The 27,948-nt window shown below is 41.5% G+C and overlaps 1 protein-coding gene across 1 annotated transcript in view; it reads left to right on the forward strand.

Moving 5' to 3' along the window:
- syne2b (spectrin repeat containing, nuclear envelope 2b) overlaps positions 1–27,948 on the forward strand; it is a 134,701-nt gene that overhangs the window by 55,101 nt on the left and 51,652 nt on the right. Inside the window, exons 58-81 of the mRNA XM_087173693.1 lie at positions 8–4,372; positions 5,145–5,393; positions 5,796–5,951; positions 6,319–6,560; positions 6,712–8,779; positions 9,576–9,910; positions 10,258–10,402; positions 10,546–10,746; positions 11,014–11,273; positions 11,811–11,970; positions 14,406–14,561; positions 15,011–15,151; positions 15,349–15,525; positions 15,783–15,920; positions 16,043–16,228; positions 16,398–16,511; positions 16,728–16,880; positions 16,972–17,088; positions 17,302–17,439; positions 18,521–18,652; positions 19,321–19,398; positions 20,159–20,257; positions 22,863–23,249; positions 25,184–25,378. Coding sequence (XP_087029819.1) covers positions 8–4,372; positions 5,145–5,393; positions 5,796–5,951; positions 6,319–6,560; positions 6,712–8,779; positions 9,576–9,910; positions 10,258–10,402; positions 10,546–10,746; positions 11,014–11,273; positions 11,811–11,970; positions 14,406–14,561; positions 15,011–15,151; positions 15,349–15,525; positions 15,783–15,920; positions 16,043–16,228; positions 16,398–16,511; positions 16,728–16,880; positions 16,972–17,088; positions 17,302–17,439; positions 18,521–18,652; positions 19,321–19,398; positions 20,159–20,257; positions 22,863–23,249; positions 25,184–25,378 — 10,392 coding nt within the window. The remainder of the gene's footprint in view (positions 1–7; positions 4,373–5,144; positions 5,394–5,795; positions 5,952–6,318; positions 6,561–6,711; positions 8,780–9,575; positions 9,911–10,257; positions 10,403–10,545; positions 10,747–11,013; positions 11,274–11,810; positions 11,971–14,405; positions 14,562–15,010; positions 15,152–15,348; positions 15,526–15,782; positions 15,921–16,042; positions 16,229–16,397; positions 16,512–16,727; positions 16,881–16,971; positions 17,089–17,301; positions 17,440–18,520; positions 18,653–19,320; positions 19,399–20,158; positions 20,258–22,862; positions 23,250–25,183; positions 25,379–27,948) is intronic.

Genomic DNA, 27,948 nt, shown 5'->3' on the forward strand with positions numbered 1-27,948 from the left:
AATTACTGTTGTGGAAAAGGGAAAGCTTTCTCCAACCAAACAAAAATCAAAGGGTCTTAAACCTTCCCCAGAACTTGCTACCACAGACCTGTTAAAGACCATGGAAGAGCCTGGCAGTCAGCAGCCATCTTCAACTCCAGAGGAGGTCACAGCACCAGCTGAAATTACTGTTGTGGAAAAAGGAAAGCTTTCTCCAACCAAGAGAAAGACAAAGGGTCTTAAACCTTCCCAAGAACTTGCTACCACAGACCTGACAAAGACCAAGGAAGAGCCTGACAGTCAGAAGCTATCCTCAGCTCCAGAGGTGGTCACAACACCATCGGAAATTACTGTTGTGGAAAAGGGAAAGCTTTCTCCACCCAAACGAAAGACAAAGGGTCTTAAACCTTCCCCAGAACTTGCTACCACAGACCTGACAAAACCCAAGGAAGAGCCTGGCAGTCAGCAGCCATCATCAACTCCAGAGGTGGTCACAGCCCCAACTGAAATTACTGTTGTGGAAAAGGGAAAGCTTTCTCCAACCAAACAAAAATCAAAGGGTCCTAAACTTACCCCAGAACTTGCTACCACAGACCTGACAAAACTCAAGGAAGAGCCTGACAGTCAGAAGCCATCTATAGCTCCAGAGGTGGTCACAGCCCCAACTGAAATTATTGTTGTAGAAAAGGGAAAGCTTTCTCCAACCAAGAGAAAGTCAAAGGGTCTTAAACCTTCCCCAGAACTTGCTGCCAGGGACCTGACAAAGACCAAGGAAGAGCCTGGCAGTCAGAAGCCATCTTCAACTACAGAGGTGGTCACAACCACAACTGAAATTACTGTTGAAGGAAAACCTTCTCCAGCAGTTTCCCAAGAACCTACTAACAAGGAGCAGATTCAGACCAAAAAGGAACATGACCATCAAAAGTCACCATTGCCTTCCACAGAGCAAATTGAGGTTGCTGCTGCAGACGAACCTAAGCTTATACCACCCCGAAGAAAGTCGAACAATGTTGAAGTATCCACAGCTCCAGAGACAGACTCTGCCCTTGAAAGACCTACTGAGGTAGAGCCTAAAGAAACTAAGAAAGAACTTGACAGTGTGAAGCCTGCCACAACTTTAGATATGGTCACAGGACAGCCTCAAACACAACCACATCTCTCTTCCGAGCCTACAGACACACCATTCATAGCAGATTACATTGACAAGTTATGGAAAAACACAGCAGATATTCAGAGGAGATATCTGGTCCTTGATATGCCTGACATAGAAGTTACCCAGACACATGAAATAAAGCCAGTCCAGCCAGAGGCGGAGATTGTGGCTGAAAGGGACTCCACGAAACCTACTTCTGCTGTTTTTGCAGTGGCACAGCCTCATGAGGCAGAGGCAGAACTGGCAGAAATAAGCTCATCTGAGCGAGAAATAATGGAACTAAGCGAATCTATGAGTCAGCTGAAGATCATGGAAACCACACAGGAAAGACCCAGAGAGGACAAGGAAATCTGTGTCCAAAAAGAATATGCTAAAATTGATGAAATTCACAATGTGGGAGAAGTGAATGTTTTACAAAAGACTGCAAAGACTGGTGCACACAAATATGAAATCGTAACTGTCTTAAAAGAAAAAGAGCATGAGATGGATATAAACCAATCAGGTATCATGAGTGAGACAGTACCAGAGAGCAAAGATATGGCTATGTCTGATGTTCAGCGAAAGAAAGTTGCAGTTGAGATTACCGGGGTAGAAGTGGGAGAAATCAGTACTGACAGTGTGGCTAAAAGTGATTCCACTCAACCTACCTCTGCTGATGATGCAGCTGTGCAGCCACATAAAGCAAAAACATCATTTGCAGAAACAAGTTTATCTGAGCATGACACAGAGAAACTGAGCCAAACTGTGATCCAGTTGAAGCTGTTGAAAACCACACGGGAGGGAGAGCAAACTGAAGTGTCTACACATGCCATGCAAGATTTCCCAGAAAGCCTGGGTGAAAAGTCTGTAAAAATCCAAATGGAGCCTGAAGTGCGCATTCTCCAACTAGATATACCAACCAGTCCAGAGGAAAATAAAAGCACATCTATCACAATAGCAAAGGAGCAAAAGCTGGATATTGTTGAAACAAGTGTCCAGCGTGAAAGGGTGCCAGGAAGTAAAGATGTAACTACCGCTGATGTTAAACCAGAAAAGGCTGCAGTTAAGATGACCATGACAAAAGCACCAGAAATCTCTGCCGAATGTCCAGACAATATGGCTCAAATGGACTCTGCTCACCCAACCTCTCCTGCCTCTGAAGCATTGTCATCACATGAGACAGGGACAGAATTTATAAAAATAAGCTTGTCTGAGAAAGATATGGTTATACCAAGCCAGACCGAGACTCGGATAGAGCTCTTAAGGACCACGCATGAACAACCCCAAGTGGTCAAGGAACATGTCCAAGAACAGTCTCCTACACTGTTGACACATGGCATGGACAAAACACCCAAGAGCTTGGATGAGAAGTCTGTTACAATGGAGAAAATTCACATGGGGCCTGAAGTGCGCATTCTGCAACTAGACATAAAGACCACTACAGAGGAGCATGAAAACACAACTGTCACAAGAGCAAAAGAGCCAAAAATACATATTGTTCAAACAAGTATCCAAAGCGAAAGAGTGCCAGAAAACAAAGATAAGACTACTGCTGATATTAAGCCAGAGAGAGCTGCAGTTGAGGTGACTGTGTTAAAGGTGCAAGAAAGCAGTACTGAATGTCAAGACAGTGTGGCTCAAAGGGACTCACCTCAATCCCATTTTGCTGTTTCTGAATTAATGCAACCATGTGAGACAGAGACAGAATTTATAGAAATAAGCTTATATGAGCAAGCACCAGAAAAACCAAACCAAACTGAAACTAAGATAGAGCTCTTAAAACCCACACAGGACAAACCTACAGAGGTTAAGGAACATGGGGTTCAGGAAGAACATCCTGAAGTGGCAACACATGGTATGCACGATATACCCAAGAACCTGGATGAAAAATCTGTTAGAATGGAGCGTGAGGTGCGTGTTTTACAACTTGATATACCAACCAGTCTTGTGGAGCATGAAAACACATTTGTCATGAAGGCAAAAGAGCAGAGGGTAGATATAGCTAAAACCCAGTGTGAAAGAGAGTCACAAAACAAAAATATTACTACAGCTGATGTTCACCCTCAGAAGGCTGCAGTGAAGACAAGAGCGGAAGTTCAACAAATCACCGGTGAAAGGCAAGAGAATGTGACTCCTAGTGACTCCACTCAACCCACCTCTGTTGCTTTTGCAGCAATGGAGCTGAGTGAAGCAGAGACAACATTTGCAGAAATTTGCTTATATGAGCAAGACACTGTAAAACCAAGCGAAACTGTGATTAAGCTAGACCTCTTGAAAACCACACAGGAAAGACCCAAAGAGGTCAAGGATGGTGAAGTTCAAGAAGAGCATGCTGAAGTGTCTATGTCTACAAAAGACGTGCATGATGTACCCCAGAGTCTGGATGAAAAGTCTGTTAGGGTGGAGAAACTCCACAAAGGGGCTTCAGCATGTGTTTTACAACCAGATACACAGGCCACTATCAAGGAGCATGAAATCACATCTGTTAAGATCACAAAGGCGCCAAGGACTGATATAGATCAAACAAGTATCCTGTGCGAAAAAGTGCCAGAAAACAAAGACCCAACTTCCACTGGTGTTCAGTCAGAAAAGACTGCTGTTGAAACAACCATGATAGAAGTGAAGGTTGAGAAACATGTCATGGATGATTCACCCAAGGTCCTTAATGAAAAGACAGAATTAGTAGAAATAAGCTTTTCTGAACAAGACACGGTTAAACCAAAACAAACTGATACTCAGGTAGAACTCTTTATAACCGCACAGGAAAGTCTCAAAGGAGTCACGGACCCTGGTGTCCAAGAAGAACGTGCACAAGTGTCGACACATGAAATAGATGATATACCCAAGAGCCAGGATGCAAAATCTGGTACAAAAAGAGAAATCCACATGAGTGTACATGAATACAAAACTGTCACAGAAGAGGAACCAAGGATGGATTCAAGTATCGAGTTTGAGACAGTTAAAGAAAGCAAGGATATGACTACCACAGACGTTCAGCCTGACAAATCTGCAGTAAAGATGACCAGGGTAGAAGTGAAAGAGAGCCGTACTGAATCCCTGTCTGGACTCAGTGTGTCCCATGAAGCCCAAATGGACAAACACACAACAGATGCAACAGAAAAGAAAGAAGAACAGGAGGAGGAGAAGAAGAGGCCAATTGAGGAACAAGAAAGGGAAACAATGGTTAGAGTAGAGCTACAAAATGTAACCTCAGCAAGCACCACTGATGAAGTGAGGCTTCAGGACTTTGGTTTGCCACAGGTAAGACATGAGGGGCAGTAATCTGCTTTTCTAGCAGTTAAAAATATTTGAAACTATGCCAACAAACAACTAAACTAATGTATTTGGTATTGTTTTAAGGAAAATTACAATCTATTCTCGTCTTCAACTTTTTTTTCCCTTCAAGAATCATGTCAGTTTGCAGTGTCAGCAACAGCACAAAATACCTACATAAGCTAATATTACATATTCTTCAAACACAAGTTGAGTAAACAGAGACAGAGAGACAAAACAATATCCTGAGAAAAGAGGATAAATATAGGTTTCTTGCTCCAGGGAAGTCACATACAAACTGTCTCCTGTATATACATGTTTGCACTTGATCCCTAACATTCTTTGTCATGTCCATTGATGATTGGTCAATTCACCTATAGAGCCTCTGAAAAAGCCTACAGTTTTCACAAGATATTTACTTGATATGATATGATTAATATTTACTGAACACGGCTACATGGCTATGTTTTATTAGCATTACGAGCAAAGCCAAGAACATAATCCTGAGACATTTATTACCTGTGCTATCAAAGGTTTCAGTGTCTCAGGGTAGAAATATGAGCTACCTCATACATGATATAATTATCCTGCAGCTCATAGGCAGTACACTCGGTGCACTTTCAGACAAAAGTTATGATTCAATGGGATAGACTTGTAGTCACAAAGAGAGGGAGTTCTTTTCTTAGCTCAACCGAAACAGTATACACTTGTATGTCATAATTTTTCTTGCATTAATACTGGTGTTTTGTGTCCACAATAGGAGCAGGTGCCCAGTGCTGACAAGATATCACCTGCATCACTGCAGGCGGTTCAGAAATCGTCAACTGACATTATCCTGGATGAAGTTACCCGGGTGGAAGGATTACCTACTCAGGAAAACAAAGCAGAAGAAAGTGTTGTGAAGACTGAGAAACTCGTTCTGGGGGCACCAGAAGGCTTCGCAATGAGGAACATCTTCACAGAAATACAGCTGCATCCAGGGACGGGACCCAGCAGTCAACTCATTGAGGTATTAAGATTACTGTCTGAAATAGTGCCTTTTTGATGCTACCACCAGGAGTTGCCAAAGTTAGAAACTGTGAAATCCTACACAGTCTTTAAATCAAAAGAGAATAAAGCTGTGATTTGTATCACAGAATCGCTGGTATTAATATAGCTCAGGGTTGTCATGTTCTTTTTTTTCTTTTACATCCTACCTGTTGCTCTCCAGTGTATAATGATAAATACATTGTGAAGTCCTCAAAGACTGGTGCAATTTCTTAATTCAGAAACTCAATCTTTTTAGAGTACTTCTTATCTTTAGAGGCACACATTACTTTGAATAAAACTTCTCAGTTTCAGGTCTAAACATGCTTTGGCTTTCAGACTGAATTTTCAGATTCCAAGCTCTGATGTGTCTTTTTGTCTCAAGGGTAAATCACTGGAGGATGCTCCAGAGACTCTGGTTACATCCACCAGTGATCTGGATGCTTCTCTAAGCAGACTGGTATCTAAAGTGTTGAGCTTCAAGAATCGCCCGGCTGAGCTCAGCCTGACAGCCATGGCCCAGCAGGTGGAGGAGGTTCAGGTGAGATGAAAGACTGCATGACTCACCAGAGAAATATCAATGATTTATAGCAGCAGCTGGATTTATAGGTGTTGTGGAGTTGGACAGTAGGTTGGTAAAACATGTAATGATGCCAAAGTACCTCCAGAATTGGGCATCTTTAATTGATATCTGTACCAGTCAAGACATGGATAGTAAAACAAGCACACATTTGTCAAAGCAATGTGCAGCTTACCCTTGTATGGTTGTCACTGTTTGAAACCACTCATAGCAGTTTACTTATGTGTAGTATTAATTTTCAGATAGTCTCGATAAACATAAGATTTGCATTAAAAAATTCAGGTTTTGAATAATGTTCTGTGTGTTTACTGTGACTTGCTGAGTACAGCAGTGCAGAGACACTGCCCAGGCGCAGTTGTCATCCCTCTCCCAGCTCAGAGGAGCTGATGGTGAGAGCCGGGACACGCTGGAGCATGCGGAGGATCAGTGGAGCGCCGCTGTTCGGGATGCAGCTGCTGTGATCCAGAGTAAAGAGGCCCAGCTGCAGCTTGTGACTGATTACTGCAGAAACACTCAAAGTGCCAAGACCACAATGGAGAGACAGACAGCACAACTGGACGCTGTGAAAATGTGAGTTTGAATAGTTTGAGACTGGACCATAATTCTCAAAGAGGATTTTGTGGCTCTGAAATATACTCTCTCATACCTACCCTTGTGTAATCTTTTGCAACAACCCAAATGCCAAGCATATGATGTGTAGACTTTTCTGTTTTTCTTTCAGGTGCCCAGATCAGAGCAGCTCCAAGGAGGCAGAGCAACTATACTCCTTACAAAGAAGTATGGAGGAGAGCAGAACAGTACTCGGGGAGTTGCTTGTGACCTATACCAAGTTGTGCCCCCATCTCAGCCAGTCTGAGCGTGCAACCGCACAGAATAAGCAGAGGAACCTACAAGAGAAGTGGAGAGGCCTGGAGAGAGATGTGGAGAGGACCCTCCATCACACAAACGTCCATTCTCACGAGATCGGCAGCCTTCAGTCAGAGATATTAGATCTACAGGAACACTTGGAAAAAATTGACAAAGACCTTAAAGTCAAGTCTCCTGCAGGTACTCAGTGGAATTGCAAGAAAGCACAGCAGCTGATGGAAGCAAATGCTGAGGTTAAAGCTGCCAAGCAGAAATGCATCCATTTGCAGCAGCTTTCAGAGACACTCCTGCATAGCCCACGGTGGGAGAAGGAAACAAAAGAAATCCATCAAGGGCTCCAGACAGTCAAAGACAAGCTTAGCCACACAGAGGAACTAGTGTCCACCCAAACCCAGAGCAGCAGCAACCCCATCATGGAGAAAATTATTGTGGTGATGAGGGATGGCCTTGCCTGGGCTAAACAGACAGAGAGTGATATCGAGGGCAGGAGGAAAAGGGTGGCTGTCCTTCCTGAAGAGGTTCACCGGCAGCTCAGAGATCTGAAGAAGCTGCAGTCTGAGGTGATGGTCAAACAGGGCCAACTGGAGTCACTGGTGGAGGAGCTGACGGAGCTGCTTCCACAGCTGGACCAAGCTGAGGAAGTGCCCATGGTTCGCGCTTCTTTGGAATCCCTCGAACAAATCTCAAAGTCCACCACTGATAAGCTAGCCAAGGCTGTGAGAGACATAGAGTCAGGGCTGCAGACCAGAGAAAAGCTGTCAGAGCAGATTGCAGATTTAGATTCCTGGGTTGTGGCTCATCTACACAGAGAGGCCTCCAGGAGTGCAGACAGTGAGTACAGAAGCCCCACTGAACTTGATCGCAGAGTTCGTCAGATGCAGGAGACACTGTCTGAGGCTGATAAGCAGACTGCTGTCTGTGAGGCTCTTTTAATGAAGAGTAAAGACATTTCCTCTGAACTCAGCATCACAGAGAACTGTCAGCTTTTTGAAAAGCTTACTAACCTCCAGGAAGACATCAGAGCCATCTGTAGCTGTGAGAAGGCCAACAAAAAGGAGCTGGATGAACTCATTAAGTCTGTAGATTTAAACAAGAAACACCTTGTCACCATTGAAAAAAGCTTGAGACTGATGTTAGTGGATCTCAACAAACACAGGTTTCCCATCACAAGAGCGTCCCTGCAAGCTCTGGAGCCTTTCAAACACGTGATTTTGGGGCACAAGTCCCAGGTTGACCTCCTGCAACCCTGGATTCCCCGGGAAAAAACAAGGGAGCTGCACTCAGTCATTTCTGAACTTTACAGCAAAATTGTTAGCCTGGAAATGAAAGTCACTGATCATGAAAGGTACCTGAACATGAGGCAGTGTGTGGAGGACCTCAGAGAGGATGTTCAGGAGCAGGTCCGGCAGAGTAAAGAAGACAGCAAGGAGCTGGAGGAGAAGTACGAAGTCTGTCAGACCTTACTCATCCAGTTTCCCCTGATGAAGTGTTTGTGTAAAGAGGCTCACACCAAACTTCAGATAATCTCCGCCGACCTCTACCCCTCCCAGCTGACTGTAGAACGACAGAGGCTCAAACAAATTGAGGAGAGCCTCGACACCTTGGAGATTACGCTCTACAACAACCTCAGCATCATCGAGTGGAACCTGTTGAAGGGACTGGACCTTGAATCGGAGAAGAAAGCCACTCAGGCCTTCCTCTTGCAGACCCAGCAGGAGCTCCAGACACTCACCGTGGTGGAGCCGAATGAAACAGTGATCAACAAGGAATACCAGAGAATCATGTCTTTGAAAAAGACTGTAGAGTCAAGAATGAGAGCACTGGAGGTTCTAGAGCAAAAAAAGGGCAAGAAAAGAGGAAGTGGATCCCAAGATCTGATGGTCTTGAAGGATGCAGTCATCAGTGAATGTGACTCAAAAATGGCAAGTTGCATTGTTCTCCTACATTTTTCATATGCTTTTTACATATTAGACAATCGTGCTTTTATGTTTAGAAAATCCCAGAGAAGCATTTGAAAGTTAATTAATACAATATTATTCTGTGTCCTCAGGCTAAAACAAATTCATCGCATTATTTTCATACTAAAGTATTGTCCTGGGCATTAATTATTTTCTTTAGTCAAGTCCCGGGTATTTCCAAAACCAGGTCCACTAAAATCTGTTTCATGATCAGGTTCAAAACATTTGACACCAAGAAAGAATCCAACGCAGATGACATTCAAGCCTTGGCAAAGCTAAGATATTACTGCTGAAATAAAGATTTTAAAAGTTTCCTGGGCAAAGAAAAGCCTGGTCTTATTTTTGCAGTCTTGACCATCAATAGCCATAAACAGTGATAAACTTGTGCTTGCCATCTTAACTATGAAAAGCCAGGGTCAGAATTTATGGAACTGGTTAGGTCAGGCATAATCTAATCGAATCGAATATAATCACACCCATAATCAACCCCTGGTTTTACCATATTACTTAAACCACTCATTTGGAAGATGATGTCTGAAACTTTTGTCTTTCACATTTTGCAGAGCTACTTCTTGGTTCAGCTTTGAATTGTACTGCACTCAGCATAGTTCCGTTATACTGTTAAACAAAGCAATGACAAATTATACTGGAAATGGATAACATTGTCAAAAACATCAATAAACTGAATGAACTGACTAGAATAATACAGCCCAAGTATGATGACAATTTGTAGTTAAAATTTGTATTTATTATATTTTAGGAAAGCATCTCGCAGGCCAGGGAGGCTTTGAGAAGCTACACCTTTGCCGTTAAACGAGCAGTACATTTCCTGGGGGACATCGAGATCTCTCTGCTGCCGCCACAGGGCCCTGTTGGTCTCTGCTCTGAAAGACTGGAGGAGACCCAGAAGGCTTTGGTTGCCCTGCAGCAGCAATTCCAAACCCACGTGGAGCAGCTCCAGAGCCAGTTTGATCTGCATCCTTACCTGTCCCCTCCGAAGGTGCAGCAGCTCCTGGAAGATATTCTGAGCCAGCTCCTGGTGAGGATGTCCACTCTTCAGGCAAAGGGCCATGTCCAACTGGAGTGTCTCAGCAGGTACGAGGCTCTAAGATAAAACTCTGATTCCTCAACTCCTAATCGAAGTCTTATGGATGCCAGTGTGTAATTGCATGTGTGAAAGGGAAAACTAAAATTGCACAGCACATTCATCAACGACAAGGATAGAAAATTATTTTATATACATTTTTTAAGAGTAAAGAAGTAGTGTACAGTTTATGTTTTGTGGAGAGATAACAGTGACTTGATGATAAAACACATCACCTGGTACAGACTGCAGGATCTACCATATACCTTAGAAAATATGAGCCATTCTATGCATTCAGATTCTTTGTGCATATGACTACAAGCAGTCACTTCTTCTTTAATGAATTTCTGTCTTTCAGGTGTGCAGAACATCACAGAAATTATATCAAGTGCCATGATGAAATCACCCAGAGTATGAAGAGTGTAGAGAGCAGCCTATTGCAGTTAATCTCTGAAAAAGTCATCTGTCTCGCTGACTGCACTGACCAAGAGGCAAGGCTCAGAGTACGTAACAGATTGCTTCTCTGCAAGGTTGAGTTCTTTGGGGCATTGTATTTTTCCCCTCTAATACTTTTGTAAACAAGTTATGTCAAAAAATGAAAACAACAAAAAAAAAGAAACGACTGACCTGACCCTTTCTCGTGCAGGCTTTGTCTGAGGAGGTGGAGTCTCTGCTGAGGCGTCTGGAGGAGCTGAAGGAGTGGTGCCCAGAGCAGAGCTGTCGTGGAGGCAGGGAGGCCGCTGTGGCTGCTGTCTGGAGAAGGGTATCAAGACTACGGCGCTGCACACAGGAGCTGGCGACTCGTAGTAAACAGAGGATCACAGAATGGAGTGATATCACCAACAGTGTAAGTTGATGTAGATACAGACATAGATTTATAGAGTCAGCTTTACATGCACTCTGACTTCAAGGTATAAAAATTTCCATTTGAAAAAAATGTCAGTGGCTGGTTTTGTAAGAGTAATGCAAGAGTATTATGTTAGAACCATGTGCTTTAATAACAGATTTAACAAGTACATTAAATTATCTATGTGTTTTCTTTCCATATAGTCAACAATTCATCCTAAAATTACAAGTCCAAGTACATTTTCCAATGTGTGCATTCCCTCCTTAGGTGGAAAAGGCCTCTACTGTCCTGGAGCAGGTGGAGGCGGAGCTTCCTGAAGGCTCAGGGGTGAAGGCCTCCACTGAGGAGCTTCATGACCTGCTGCAGTCCTGGGAACAGTACCAGGACAGACTGGACTGTGAGCATCGATCCCTGTCTGCACTGGAACTGCGCGCTGCTAGGTTGCTGGGTGTCCCTGCCCACTTAGAGCAAGCTCCTCCCACCCCACTCTGTCAGCAGCTGCAGGCAATGCAAGCGCGATATGGCAGGTGAGATGTTGTTTGGTGTGCAGTTCAGAACTTTACTCACATCAGTGCTGCTGAAGTGGTAAGGTGATGATCTATGAAAATCCAGTTTGAAATTCTTTGATTGGTCACCTAGTATTTATATAGAACATAATTTGCAAGTGTAAATTTCCAGCTTGCCTCCAAATCTCATGCAAACCAACAAACAGATACAGGTGAAAAGATAACCTCCTTGACGGATGTATTGAACCCCGTTCATAATGATTTCTGCTCTTGAAAAAGTATATGACTGTTTACACGAAAAACTCAATTACCCATAAGCCCTGTTAAGCCAAGATAAACAAATGCAGGAAAAAGTGGGTCAGGTTAGACAGCAGTGCCTCTGTGGTACATTATTAAAATACATTTGCACTGACAGTGCTTGAACTGCCGTACCTCTCTGCTTTCAGTTTAATGGTGGATGTTTTTCTCAATGCAAACTTACTTTCATGCATTTAAGGTAAGAGTCTGTACAGTTTTTAACTACTCTCTCTGGATATACTTGTCTATGTGTTTCCACAGTGTGAAGCAGAGCAGCAGGGAGGGTTTAGAGGCATCCAGGATGGAGCTTGAGGAGAGAGAAAAGGTTCGGGACGAACTGCAGGGCATCCGGGTTTGGCTGGAGGCTGCAGATGGTCTTCTGTCAGAGATGGAGCAGAGCAACAGCACACAGGAGCTTCAGGTGGATACTAGATACTCTTCTGCTTGAAATTGTGTTTATCGAGGATCACACCTGCTGTTTTCTTTTCAACAGTGGTTGGAAAGGCAAAAGTTTTTGAAAATGCTTTTGCTCTCATTTTGTGGGTGTTTTGGTTGCAAAAAGGTGAAAACTCAACTCTGCCCTGATGTGTAGACACATTTCTGCGTTCCAAACAGCCAGCATTACATCAAGGAGCACATTCTCACCATTAAACATCCCTCATTGTTGATGTTCTCTGAGAAACAACAGCACATTTAGCTTTGTTTTACCAATGCTGTATGAGGCTCTAAACAAATCCAACTACACAAGTCCTCACAAGTAGCTTGTTAATTTGTCAGATTTTATTTTGACAGTGATTGCTGTCACCTGCTCTACAAGTAAAGCATTGTCTGAGCCTGTCTGAGTTGCCATCATTCCACATAAACCATAGGTAACAAATGAAAGAACCTAATTTTAAGCTCATTGCAACATTAAATAGAAAATAAAATTAGTGTGATGTAACCAACCATCCATCCGTGTCCTACTATTACAAAGAAATGGAAACAATAGTTATATTTAAGTACTTCTCATGAAAGCAAGCGACTCCTCTGGACTGATCTGGATGGATCCAACTTTGAACCTTAAACAGCACATTAGAGTGTGAGCTCCTCTCTCTCTCCTGACCAGTGGATTGTAAATAATGGGTCTCTAATGAGACAGGACAGTTTCATCAGCTGAACTGAAAACACAATGATGCGTTTGTACTCACTGTAACATCATTGCTATTTTTATAAACAGCACTTGAAACACACTTGTCTTAACACTCAGCTAGAAATCTCATGTCCAGAAACATATCAACACTACACACTGCAAATGATGCACCACAACCATCACAAATACTATAAGTAAGTGACAAGTTTTTACATTACATTTCATATGCCTTAAAATAAAAACACAGGTGAAAAGGGATAGAAAACATCTACTTTTTCATTAATTTATTAATTCACAGCTTCTCTGGTCTGAAGATCTTAGGATTTTAAAGGTTTTGATAGGATGTAAACCGTTAACAAGTGTCTGGTAAATATGAAACGTTTAACCGTTGACTTGGCCTCAGGCCTGGAGGCTGTTTGGTGTCTGGTGTTCACTTCTATCCACCCACCTACTCGGAGAATCACTCTGCCCTTTGTCCCAAAACCTGAGCAGAGGCCAACATCTCCCCATCCACTTCAGCTTTCACTCCTCACACACACACACACACACACACACACACACACACACACACACACACACACACTTCCTTCCCCTAGGAGAGGGTCTGTGTTGATGAAAGACCTGAACACCCCCACATCTCCCCCCATCATTCCCACCACCGCAACTCCCCCTCTTGTACCAGACACCCTTTTGTTCACTGTTGTAAGTGGATCTTCCAGGTGGCCTTTGTAGCAAAGTCGCTTCATAGATACACACACACATTTGTACTTCTATACTTGTGAGGACCTTCATCACACAACACATTCCCTAGCCCCAAAACCTCAACCCAGTTCCAACCCTCGAACCAAACAGTTCTTTGAAAGAGTCAGGACCTGAGAAAATGTTCTCAAAAATTGCTAAACAATGTTGCTTTCTAAAACACCCTCACTTTATTAAAAATGTCCTCACTCTAAAAACACACACGGTCCTTGCAAAGATAGACATACTTGAATACACACACACACACATACACACTCTTTTGCACTTACCGTGTCTCTCTCTCTCATGCAAAGAAACCATCTCCCTTATACCCTCTCTTCCTTTGTATCGCTCACTCTCTCATACACACATACACTCACTCACACACACACACACACACACAACATGCTCAGTTTCCCATAGTGATAACATGATGCACCTCCCTCTTCAGCAGAGCATCGGACACATTCAGACCAAGGTAGTCTCTCCTCTGTGTTATTTCTCACATTTTACCAGATTTTCGTTTTTGTTTAATGTTGGTTGTTACTGTAAAGTAGAATCTTGTCGAGGGTGAAAAGAGTTTTCTCTAACTATTGTGGAATTGAAGGACTTTGAAGAGGTAGGCTCTGTTTGATGAAAGCAGCACATGGGAGAGAGAGCTGTTTAACAAAGCACTGATGGCTTACGAGCAGGTTCATCGCAGACAGATGGAGAGAGGATCAATGTCTGTGTCCTTTTGTTCCAAAAAAATACTGCAAGATTTCCACTATTTGACTGTAAAATTACAAAATTACACCAAAAATTATTGCCCTCCTTTAGCTGATGTTGCTTGTAGGAAAGGGATGTGTCACTAACTGTTGTTAACAATCTACTTACAAGTGTTTCCAGAAGGAGGCAAATATTGAAAATCTGTAAATACTGAGTTTTTCTTATTATTGGTGCAGAAATCAAAACTTATTAGCATGACTCTGTTCTCTCTGTGGTTTCAGGAGGTCCACAGCCATCTGTATACCCAGAAGGCTTTGCTGCAGCGCATCATGGAGAGCCTGAAAATGAAGTACTCTGACATGTACACACTGGTCCCGGTTGAGATCGAAGGCCAACTGCAGGAAGTCAAGCAGTCACTGCAACAAGTGGAAGTAAAGGTACACACGAATTTGATTTTAATGTAGCTGATTTGAATATTGAACATTTTTGGGCTCTTAAAGGAAATTTTGTTTTGACACAAACAGAGTATGAAAAACTAGCAACTTCAGGGAAGATTAAAGAGTGTAGTTAGTGTAATACAGGGAGGGGTTGTTGCTCAATGGATTTTCACATTTCTGTCAAATTATAGATTCCACTTGTGGCTGCCTGAGCCAGTGTTCTCATGGGTAGTATTGGTTCAGAAATGTCTTAAAAAGAAATTAAAGAATGAATTATATACAGAAGTCTCTACAGTAGACTTTCTTAAAATTGTTCATAACATGGGGCAATAGTTAATACACTAAAAATGACAGGAAAAAAATTATTAATCCATTTATTTGCAGAAAGGCTCACGATCACAACAAATTGATTACTACATTTTCTGTTTCTTCCTGTAAATCCTGATCAGGTGGGACATGCCGTGGAGAGGAGTGGGCCCGTTCACAGGCTGGGGGCAAAGCTGTCTGAGATCCACGCTGGCCTGAGCTCAGTTCAGAAGAGACTGGAACAGAGAAGTCCTACCATGATTGAAGCAAAGATCACTCAGAAGGTGGGTAGAGACATGGAGGAGACTCTGTGTTATTCATCTCCACTCTTGCAGAAAAATGATAAAATTACTAATAATGTATATATATATATATATATAATTTTCATTTTTGTCATAATGTCCACCCCGAAGCCAAGTTTCATGTCTGAATGAATAAGTAGATCACCAGTAAACCTTCACATGTGCTTGTGTCTGTTCAGCGTGCATGGGACGACCTGGATGCGTGGCACTCTTGTCTGGCAGCCTTGGAGGTGGACATGCAGGATTTGGAGAAGCCCCAGGAGACACTGAGCCTCACAGAGAGATTGGTGGAGGTCCAGCAGCTTCACTCCCAACTGGCCAAACAGGCCGAGCAGAGGACCACCCTCCTCAGCAAGGTCAGAAAGACATCACTTCCCATCTGCCCTCTGTTTCACAGTGTTTGTTCCCCGTCTAATGATTTCTGAGTTAGCTGCTGTGCCTCTAGATTTGTCAGCCTGAAGGTTCTGTTTTCAGATTAAGCCAAGTTACTGTGTCTATATGTGTTTGTGTCAGAGCTCGCACTGGTTGGTTGCTGTGCCACAGTGTTCACTTATTACGTCTGGTTTTTTGATTAAGGTTTTAAACTAAATGTTGTCTGTGTGTTTCTGCTTAGATTCATACGTGGCTTCAGGAGCATCAGGAGATGATCAGCAGCTCTAAGAGCTGGATGTCTGAAGCTCAGTCGTGGCTTGCTTCCCCCTGCGCCTACACCACCGCTAAATGTCTTAGCAGCCATGTTCATGCTCTGCAGGTTGGTCAACTGCACGCTGCACTGTCCTTTCAACACGACCCTTTCTTTATACAACTCTTTACTGAATTTATACTGAATGTTAACTCATTTTTGAACAAATATTCCTCTCCCTTGTCTTGCAGATGGTGTTGAATGACTCAGCACAGATCCGGACCACCCTACAGGGCTTCAGCTCGGTACTGCAGGAAATGTCGCAGGTTTGCGACGTCACAACTCTCCAGCAACAGCTGGTTGACGCTGATCGCCAAGTGGCCGATGTTCAAGACAGCTTCACTGCTCCTCTGTCTCAGCTGGAGCACGCTGCTGCTGTGAGTCCTTGATTTTTTTTCTTTTTTTAGTTGTGTTTAAACTCTTCAACAGGTATTATTTATTGTATTTATTTTAGCTTATCTCTCTTCACTGACTCTCACCCCTCTGCTCCTGTACTTCTCTGTTTTGTAAATGGCCAAATATATTGAGGGATTTCTTGATTTCTAGGAAGTGGAGGCCATTGAGACTGAGGTCAGACGGATGGAGAATGATGTGGCTGAGATCAAGACTTTATTATTGTCTCCAGAGACTTTCCCAAGCCCCAGAGAAGAAGGTCTTAAGGTGAGATGAGGAAGAGGAAGCATCTCTTTCTTCAGTATTTTATATCAACACATCGTGATTGTCTGCACGAGAAAAGACTAAAATCATGTGTGGAACTGTTCCAGTGATTGTCAGTGCCACAGTCAGTCAGTGCATTCTTTAATGGCTCAAACTTCTAAATTGAAAGTTTGCATTATGCCAAAAATATACTGAATGCACCTTTTATGTTTTTTGCAGGAGGTTGAACAAAAGATCCAGACCATGAGGAGAACAGTGGCGGAGATCCAGAAGTGTAAACCAGGCCTTTGTCTTCCAGAGAAAGCTGACGAGACTCTCACTGTCTTTAGTGTAGTAGACAATCTCCAGGCTCTGCTGCTGGAATTGGAGAAGGTCTGTTAAACAACTAATCAATCAGTCAGTCAGTCAGTCCAGAAGTATAGACTTGTCGATCACTGAACCCTTGGCTTTACTGTTTTTGTAGAAAGTCCCTGCTGTGTTCATCCAGCAGCCTCCGACTCCAATCCAAGCCAAAGCACCGTCAGCAGGGCAAACTATCTTTCAGTCTGAGCTCCCGAAATCCACTTCAGATGGGGCTGAGGTTAGTCTGGGTCACTGTTTTAACTGTGTTTTGTGCTTTGGTATCAGCTGACTGTTTAATTTTAGTGATCAGAAGTGGTGTAGGAGATGTGGAGATTTTAGGGGAAATATCCATTTGGGATTGATTTAAAATCCTGTATTGCCAAGATTATGTACAGCCCCAAAGTCAAGTTATCATCAATTTAACATAACTGTGCTTTTCCCTGGCTCTCAGAAGGAAGACACAGAACAGGGCCAAATCAAAATTGTCCACTTCAAAGAGGACGTGCTGAAGAGATCTGGAGCCACACTGCTGACCGTGGAGCAGTCCTCACCTGAGCTGAGACAGTCCTTGACACTCGACAGTGCTCAGGTAAGGAAGCCATTCTCCTCTCTTTGAGCACGGAGAGAAATAACTAAAGAAATTAACACTGCACCTTCACACGAGTAGATCCTCATGGTTTGCCAACAAAACACGTTTATCTTCACTGTTTCCTCATTTCCATGAAATTAACATCACTGGATGCCAAAACCTGAGTTTTGAATATCAAATACTCACCCTCTGTAGTCTTCAAAGATGGATCTTGGAGAAGAAAGTTTGTTGGTTGCTTCTTTATGGTATATTACAACAAAGTCTGGAGTGGTTTGGACTAACATGCATGCATACCCACTCTTACATATGTTATTAACTAATAGTGTAACATATTACAGAGTTGTTGTATGTTTTCCCTGCATGTTCAATTCTAATTTTTTCTATTGAAAATTATTTTTGAGCATGAGTTGAGTATAAACTGTTAAAAGTGCAGGCACTGGGACATTGAGCATGACATTGTTTGAGATACTGCTATGTGTTAATTAGAAGCAAGATATTTTCACATCAAAAGTTCGGCCATCATGTTAACCTCCCCAACTGAACTCATCATGAACACATGTTGAGCAGACACATGATCACTTTTTAAACTTAATTTCTAGTGCAGATCCCAGAGTTCCTAAAGATAATGGCAAAATTGTATAAAGTTATATACAAGATATATAGATTATTTTTTTCATGTAATTTTGCAGCTGTAGAAAACTTGGTGAATTCAGTTTTAACACTGATTTACTAGTAGTAACATCAACTCTCTCACAGGACAATGTAGTATTTTATAAGAAAATGGTAAAAACATTCAAGATAACTCCCTGATCTGCATCTAACAAAGCATACTTAGCATACTTTTTCTTTGCTTAACTTTTCACCAAATTTCATGAAATCAGTGGAGAGGTTTTTGAAATGTCGTGGTATTTAACAAACTCTCAAAAGTTATCAAGGTTAAAAGGCATTTGTTAGCAGCAGAAACAGTGGTCAATTAGAAGTTCAGTGTCCCAGATGCACATCTTTCCAACCCCACCTCCCGCCACCCCACCCTCCAACCCCCTCCCCACCCTGTGTGACTCTGCACATTCCATGTCAGCAGCGGGAGCATCAGGGCGTGCTCCAGGCTGAAGAAGCCACAGAGAAAAAAGACAGTGAGCAGCACAGAGTGGAAGAAGGTGGAGGAGGTGTTTTGTGGTGGCTCTGGGATGCTTTCCTGGGCGCTTCTCCAGAGGTAAAGAAGGTTGAGAGCTACTGTGGAAAAAAAACTGTCATCCAATATTATTTCACTGTCCTTCAATCCTTTTGGTCATGTCTTTCTACCCTTGGAGATGCTTGTTACCCAAGGTCATCTACTTAACATAGACTGGGAGGGATTTACCACACTGGATGCCATATTGATTTCTAGAGCAAATTATGGGAAATTATTTGAAAGTTAATCAATTATGTTGCTTAATGAGACACATGAGACCATATGACTCATCTGATGTCATAAATCCCAGTAATGCAGTTATGCTATTAAACCTATTAAACCATTTGTAACAGCTGTATGACTAATCTCTGACCTGGGTCACTCTGCACTCCACATCACTGTTGGTTCTTTCACCTTCCTCACCTCTACTACCATTTCCCTACTTATCATATCAAATCCTTTCCTGATCCTTAATACATCTCTTCAGGCACTAAAGTATCCATTTTTCTTTTCTTTTTAAACCTCACTTCACACCCGTATTCTGGATTTCGTTCTCCCTCTAGAGGGCAGTATTGAACAGGGTTTGTAATTTGTGTGACCGCACTGTAGATGAATGAATCCTGTTCTGAGTGTTTTCTCTTTCAGCCATTAAACATTTTCATCTGGTTGTTTATGTAGACTTTTACAATATATGTCATTGTTGGTGTCAGGAACCTGTGGCCATTGCCTCAGAGGAGACTGAAGCTGCCACTGGACAAAGCACTGAGCAGACTGGAGAAGATAGACAGGTAACGCCACTCTCAGCACTGTCAAACCTCATCATTTGCTCTCACTGAAATAACTGAAATGATTAATTATTAGCTTTATTTATGAGATAAGTCTGGTGATATTCAATATTTTTCCATATTGTCAGCAAATCCAATACAAACACCAAAATCAATGAATTAATTAATATTTGTACTAACAAAAATATTGCCTGTGTATTCAAAGCCTGATATATCTCTCTACATCTCTTACATAGAGCTCCATTGTTGCTGACATAGATGCTTGATAGGAAACCAAAAGTATATATTTTGAACCCATTTTTAAAGATTTACATTTTAGAAGGAACAAACGAGTTTTGTCTGACACCATGTAAACAACAGACAATAAGATACAAAGGTACATCAAAACCGATAATTGAGATTAATTAAAAGATGTATTATTTAGGAATTTGAACTCATGCATGAGTTTACTTAACTTAAAACAGTGAGCCAATACATGTTACATGTAAATTATTGATGCCAATGTCTATATTCTTGGAAAACCCTTTAATAAGAATGAATGAAAACTGCCAAAAAAAGCTATTTAATTATTTGCAACACAGCAGGTGTTATATAAGACAACATAACAAAAAGACGTCTTTAACATTACGTAACTTCCTCAAATTCCTTAACAGAGTGTATCAATAACTGTGTGTCTCCTTATCCTGTGGTAAACCTTTAGACTAAATGATCAGTGTTTTAACTGACTGACCTGACTGATCTTCTAACCCTGCTCATGTTTCAGGATGTTGAGGGCCCCACTGACACCACAGAAGCAAGTTCATCTGAAGCTTTATCAGAACCCCTGGGCACAGTCAGAACTCAGGCCCTGCCTGAGAGCATGGTAAACACAGCCTCGACCCTAAAAGTTTCCAAATCTGACTCTGGGCCCCAACAGAAATGTGTAGTGTCCTAGATCTAGAACTTGTTTTACTAGAACTTTTCACTTCTTCTTAGTCTAAAACAAGAACTACGTCTAGATTTATGTGCAAAATCTCCAAACCCTCCTCGGAACAAGCCTAGATTCCACACCTTTTTCTACAATTGTTTTCTGAAAACAATCATTGAGCTTCCAGTCTCTTCTAGAACGTACTTTAGAACTCACAGTGTTCTCTAGAACCCAAATCAGACCTGCCATTCCTTCTAGAACCGAGCCTAGACACCAGTGTCTTATACAACCTTCTTCTAAATCCAGTCATAAATATCTTCTAGTATCAAGTCTAGATTTCAAGGCTCCCTCTTGAATCTTCTAGAATGAATCCTGGAGCTCCTACTGTTCTAGTCCCATCTTAAAGAACTTCTATTACCAAATCTAGAGCTCTGTCTCTTGTTTGAACTAACTGTAAGCTCTCAAATTACGCTAGAACCAAGGCTTTTACCAAAAAAACCTTTTTTTTCTACTACTGATATAAAGTCTCCCAACTTTTGAGCTCCTGGTGTCTTCTAGAATCAAGCCTAGATTTCTAGGCTTCTTGTAGAATTTTTTAGCACAAGAACTCCTAACTCTCACAGTCAACACCCCGATCTAGAGCTCTATACTCTTCTTCCTTTTTTTATGCAGCCAAACCTGATGACTCCTCATGTCTTCTTGAGCCAAACCTTGAACATCAAGTTCTTCTACAACCTTTTGTAGATCTACCAACCTCTTCTAGATTTCACCATAAAACATCCAATGTCCTGTGGAATTCTAGATTTCAAGGTTTCTATTTTCAAACATTGATACTCAAATTCGTCTACCCAGATTCTTCTTAACCAAAATCTATTTCCCCAGTCAAGAGCTGCATGCCTTTTAAGCCAGCTGTAACGCTCTTGACTTTTCTCGAACCATTCTTTTCTCTGCAACCAAACCTCAAAACTCCTCACTTTTTCTAGACCCAAACCTAGAACACAAATCACTTCCAGGATCTATTCTAGATCTCCCAGCTCTACATCAAACCTTAGAAACTCTTAGAACTCTTCTAGAATCAGGCCCGAATTTCAAGGCTTCTAAAATGTTCTAGAACGAGACCTGGAACTCACTTCTGACCTTTTCTACAATCTGTTTTTTCTACAGAACTTTCCTCTAGAAAGTAGCTCAGAACATTCATTCTTCTTGAACCAAGACTAGAACACCTGACATAATCTAGCACCAAGCCTAGAACTCTTCTAGATTACTTTGAGAAATGTCTCACTTTGAATCCTCAGTGCATTTACATGGCAGAGAATTCCAGATATAGGCCTCCACAGTTCAAAGCTGTGGATGTTTTGTTTACATCGTAAATTTGGAATCATTATCGGTGTTACTGCATTATTGAAACTGAAATAGAGGATACGATTAAGTCATTAAATTAAATCTAATGTGTGCCAAAGATGTATTTTTCTAAGTCTACCTGTGTGTTTACATGAAGGATTATTGAGCTCCACCCATCCACAGAGTAATTCTGCCAATTCAGTGACAAGTGAAGACCACTGAGATGTGGTTCGAGATTACACAGCACATTATTTGCAATTAAGAGAGAAGTGGTTGATGGGGTGATGGTTACTATTTTACCAAACAATGAAAGCAGACTGATCGTATTTAGCATGTGTGGTGGATGGTTTTAACAGTCTGTAATAAGCTTTTGCATGAACCTTAATTCTGATGGGTTGATGTTTTTATAAAAGGCAGAAACAAAGTGTACTCATAGACATATTTTGTGAACCATGTTTTATAATGTATCATATAGGGAATGGTGATTTAAAATAGTTCCTGATTGTTGACCTTTTCATTTACTGTCTGTTCTCATTTGCCAGCAAATGCAGAGCAATTCTGTTAGAATAAACTCCTGTTCGCTTGCTTATATGCATCTGCCATTTGTTTTTCCATAAGCTGAACATAATAATAAATTGTTGTTTACAGAGTTGATCGATTAACTGAGTAATTATTACTTTGATTGATTGCTCAGTCACTGCCTGGCAGCAGGAGTGTGTGGAGAAAGATTCCCCCTTTGTTATGAATCAGCATCATTACTTTAACTATATACAGTACAGCTTTTATACTGAAGAAAACAACCTTTTTCAGATGATTGTTGGCCATGAAAATGCACTGGTTTGACATAATTACTGATTAACACATGCTGTTAGCAGGTGAAAACCTCCAAATTTCATTTTAATTTAGTATCACTTAATTTTACTTAAACAATAAGATAATTATGTTACTTGCTCTTATGCAAAGTTTTTTTTTTTTTTTAAAGAAATTCAATATTTATCTAAGAAAAGTAACTTCACCTAAGAAGCTGCCATTTTTGGAGATACAAGGTTTTCACCTGAAAGCAACAACACTGAGATGTCTTACATTATATGGCATGTTCTGTACTTGTACTTTGTTCCACTTTTGTCTTTCCATTCTGTCTACATATCCAAACAAGAGCACAAATACAAATAAACCCACAACAGTGATCTACTCCTCCGTCTCTCTTTTTCTGTGTCAGGAGCTCATGCAGGGTCAGATGGGGCTTGCATGGAGGGGGGATGACAGCCACCCAGAGGGGCTGAAGACAGACACAGTATATGCACAGAGCAGACACACACCTTCACAGGACTCACTCATAACTGCCCAAAATACACTCACAAAGCAGTCATGCACACGTTGTGAGGAAACCAAAGACTTTAGAACTGTAAGATCAGACAGCAGTGAGGTGGACAGTGGTATGTGGTCAGTGGAGACGTCTCAAAGTCTCGAAGCACACACACCTTCACAAATCAGTGTAACATCAGCAGAGCGAGCAGAGGCCTCAGAGCCTCAAGTCTCCCTCACTTCCACATTCACACCCCAGCATCAGGACCACACTGAGGGCCTGCATCCTGCAACAGCCTCGGTAAGTTAAAAAAACAAAAAAAAACAAACATGAAATTCATACTCACTACCCTGATTTCAGCATGATACACAAACAAGAACACTGTCCTCCTCCCTAACCCTCTAACAGTGCAGGAGTGGATGCAGAGGTGGGGCCTGGTTGCACACAACCCACGGAGTTGACAAAACTATTGTTCTTTCCCAAAATAACCATCTACCTGTTGATGAATTTTATATTTGAATTGAGCAGGTTGCACCATTTTTGAGTTAACTGACACTCCATTGAATTTTGTATTGGTTTCATTTGCATTTACCTGAAATGGATTTTTTATTGCATTATGCATTTACATGTGTGAATTTACATTCATATAGAGCCTGGGAGATTGCATGGGGAGCACAATTTGGAAACTATACCTTAAATATTTAATTAGCTTGAGATGCTAATTTTTGTTGCCTAAGTTTGGTTACATATCTACTCTTAATAATTTGCTGTAAATTTACTTAACTTTTCCGGTGTTTCTTCCATAAGAATATATGTTTTATGGTATCTCAATGTAGTTTTACATCTTCTCTCTCTGGCTTCTCTCTGGAGCTCTAGTTACAACAGGTCTGACTGTTCTCTGAGTGACCGAATTAAACTATAGCAGATTTCAGGTGAACATTTCAGATTGGATGGTGGGTCCGGGTGGGCGAGGCTTGGGGCATGGCTGAGGGCGGTGACTGCTTTGTTGTGACATCACAAAGTTCAGGAAGTCCTGACGGCTCGTTTAAAGGCTCAGTGTCTTAATACAGGCTGTGTGCATTTCTCTGTGGACTGAGTGCTTTGATACTTTCACAGTATTAATATAGAACCTAGACCTGCTTTATTATAAAAGAGCACATGGACATCTACCCTCATATAATATGGGACCTTTAATTAAGGTTTTGGCTCTTAAACACCTGCTTTTGTCATTTTGCCGCCCTTTTTTGTAACAGAAGGGAGAGGGCTGATTTAGTCTCTCAAAAGCACAAACGATCGATTTAAAGGCACAATTTACATAATTTAATGGTAAAAATATGTATCCACAGTTTGAAATAAATGTAATGACTGGGCATGTTACTAATTTGACATAAGCTTTTATCAAAAATATTCCCTTACAAACAGAAGGCTCCTTACATTCACATTAGACTGACTGTCATTGAAGCCTGGTGAATGGTTGAGTCAGGTGATCCTGACCTTTAAAGCAGGTTTGTTGACTCTTGGTGTTCACCTCCTGTTCTGGCTGCATTAAATACTTAGTGTTTTTTTGGCAGCTGTATGCAGAGCATTCAGCCATGTAAGAAACACAGCTGTTTGATTGACTGTGAGTTATGGACTTTTCAATGAAAATGCACAGGAAAGCAGTGGTTAAAAAAGTCTAAAGAAGAGTCAATGAAAACTAAAACTTTTCTGAGAGCTGTCACTCATTTGATAAGCTGTCAGATGAGTGACTGCTACAAACTGCAACAACAGTTTCATGAGGAAGTAGGGGAGTACTCTGTGTTTAGTGCTTGCTCAGCTCACCCGGCCCTCTGTGTCAGCTCCACCCCTGTAGCCTGAGGCCTCTGTTCCTTCTCTGTCGGTCTCTCTCGCTCTTCCTGTGATAAAGAGTCGCCGTCACAGGAGCCTGGCCACCGCTCCAGGAAGTGGTTTGTGCCACAGGTGGGTGGAGCAGACAGGGAAAGAAAGAGGAGAGAGACTGTGAGAAAGAGAAAGAGAGAAGCAGGCAGGGGAACGGTACTAGAAGTGTCAGTGTGAGAAGTAGAGTTACATCTCATGATTATTTGTTTAGATCAGTCTCAGAGCTACAACCTGTTCAGGTAGCTACTGTTTGCTCAGACCTAGTTCAATTTTCAGCCTCACTCCCCCTTGTCCCCTCTCTACTTATGATCCTGGAGCAGGAAGGCTCAGCCAGGTGTGTTGTGTTTGTGTCCCAGGCACCAGAGGAGCCTCAGCCGGCCGGGTTCCAGCCTGGACCCTGCCCCAGTGAAGGTGTCCTCCATGTCTGCCTGGAGAGGGTCAGCCAGCTGGAGCTGTGGCTGCAGAAAGCCCAGAGGAGCCTCGTAGCCGCCACAGCTGCCAGTTCATCCACCATGCAGGACAGTGTGGAGCAGCAGCTCCTCACCTGCCAGGTAAGCCACACCCACCAGGGGACCAAGCCACACTCAGGATTTCCAGTTTAGATAATGCTTAGATATCTTAGATAAATCTGAGTTAAATATGGATGAAAATTAAACATTTTTAGACATTTAAGTTACTTATAACTGTTGTTTTAACAGCTTTTAGATAAAGCAGGTCCCAGTTTGGAATATTCTGCCTCTCACTGAAACAAGATGTGTTTTTATTTCTTTTATCAGTGTTTTTCATCATTGTTTTACATTTTCCCTCAGGAAGCTTAGCTACCACTCTGTGAATCTAATGGATATTCAAATATGCAAAAACATTCAAAATTGCTGTAGAAACGACGGAAGTTAATTTAATTTTAAGGTGCATATGTAAATTTCTTTTGACCCAGAAATCACCAAATCAGTTTTTTCTGTGCTGCTGCTTGTAGTAGTTAATCAAGAATAAATATTCCCTTTGAAACTATTACAAGTTTTTATATTTACTATGTTTGCTGATGTAAAACTACAATGTCAGGAAGCTCTTTCTAGGAAACAATCCTTTAGCTCACTGGCTCCTGGACTTTTTTTTTTTTTGCCAGTCAACATTATCTTGTTGCGTGTGTCTCATCCCTCTGTGATAAACAGTACATTCAGCTTTAAACTGGTTTTAAATGACAGTAACATAAGTAACAGCTTTAAGAACTGAGAAGTTAAACTAGTTTTTCAGTCTGAGGTTATCAGCTCACTTCTCCTCCGTCTCTGTGCAATAAGCATCTAATAATAACAACAGTCATAGGGCACTGGTCAGGTCATGTGACTTTACAGACATTTTAAGTTGCACAAACTAGTTTCAAGAGCGAAATATGACTCATGAGTCATTTCCAAATCCATTCTGCTTATTTCAGATCTTTCAACATCGACAAACTTAAGAAACTACAATCAGCTCAGATTCAAATTTCCCTCCTGTGTCAGTTTGATTGAGTCTCATGTATGATGTAAGAACTTTTCATGCGCAGGAAGGACTCAAAGTTCATCAGCGAGGAGTGCTCAGTCAGTTGTGTTTTGGTTTGCATGTTATAGTGACACAGACTGTTTGTCTACCGGCTTCCTCCAGCAGCTGGATGTTATAGATTTAAGTCATAGGTACTAACCTGTCTGTCTGCTTTTACTATCTCAATACTGATAACACAATAACGCTGACAGTGTCACCACTTATGGCTGTAAACACCAGTGACATTTTTATACCTGGTGTTTGTGCTTCCTGAATCCACAGTGGTTTGTGCTGTGGAACAGTATCAGAGATGCACACAGAGACACTCAAACAAAAAAAAACACTCAGAATCATTCAGTGACTTTCACTGTGCTCCAGATCTGTTGAGTTCTGACCCCAATCAGATCTGCCGCCAACATGTAACATCTGGCCAATCAGAACTCCTGTTGCTGCTCTGTGGGTCGGACCTCATGTAATTCTTAGATAATACATTGATTACACTTTTATTAGTGAAAAACAACTATCATTAATTACTGCAGTTATAGTATGGGAAGTTCATAAAGAAGGAAACAAAAGACTTTTGAGCTGCATAATGAGAGGCAGACATAAGTAACTATTTTCAGAATATGTTTAAAAGATCATTTAAAATATGATATCTTATGTATCTTCTTATTGAATGCTGAATACTGTTTTGTATTATTGTTCTCGGGTCAGAATGTTCTCAGGTGAATCTCGGTGAGGTTGTGAGTTCATTTACTGTCACCTGCTCTGATTTTATTACCCCTGAAGTTTGCCTTAAGTCCGCCTGTGAATGAAAGACCGTCCATTCAAACCAGGCCAGGTGGGGAAAGTGAAAGAAGGACTCGTTAACATTAACCCAAAACAGCTTTATTCAAACATCAGCAACATTTCTACTTTTTTTTTCAAATCCACTGTGGTTGTCTCACTCTTTGTGAACTATGTGATATTATGTCATGTCAAATATCACTTGTTCTCTCCGTGCTCATTGTCACAACGTTGCAGCCGTCGTCTCAGAAAACAAACAAGCTGTAGAGTTCACAGTTTAACAAACACTAAATGCCAGCTGCTGGTGTTTGCAAAACTGGCGAAGATAAGAAATCAACAAGTCAAGTGTTGTAGTTTAAAAATCTTCCCAGTTCTCTAAAACAAAAAATGAAATGAAACGAAATTAAATATTCACTTAGTAGTTTTTATAATTATATTCAGCCTTAGCCATTATGTGAATTTACAGTCAAGAATACTATATTCAGGTAGAAACCCATCATATCAGAGGTAGACAGAATTCCCTTTAGAGCATTAAAATTATGAAAACGCAGCGTATTGTACATTTTGTGGATTTTCAATATTCCAGTTGAATTATTACTTGCAGTGTAAACTCTAAAACTCTCCTAGAAAATGTGTAAAAGTTCCTGAGTTCCTGAAATGTTGGCATGGCAACAACATCTAACAACAACTAACATGAAAGTACAAACTCTTAAAAAAAAGGAAAAACTCATGCAAAGTTCAAGAACTTCAAAAATGTTCCTAAAGGTTTAGTGCCGTTGTAGACATTTGCTCTTACTGTTATACTAGTAAAACCTAACTG

Source organism: Seriola lalandi, unplaced genomic scaffold, assembly GCF_002814215.2.
Source record: "Seriola lalandi dorsalis isolate HSWRI2012SDOR001 ecotype SW California unplaced genomic scaffold, Sedor1 jcf7180002054271, whole genome shotgun sequence".
In the NCBI taxonomy this organism is placed as follows: domain Eukaryota; kingdom Metazoa; phylum Chordata; class Actinopteri; order Carangiformes; family Carangidae; genus Seriola; species Seriola lalandi.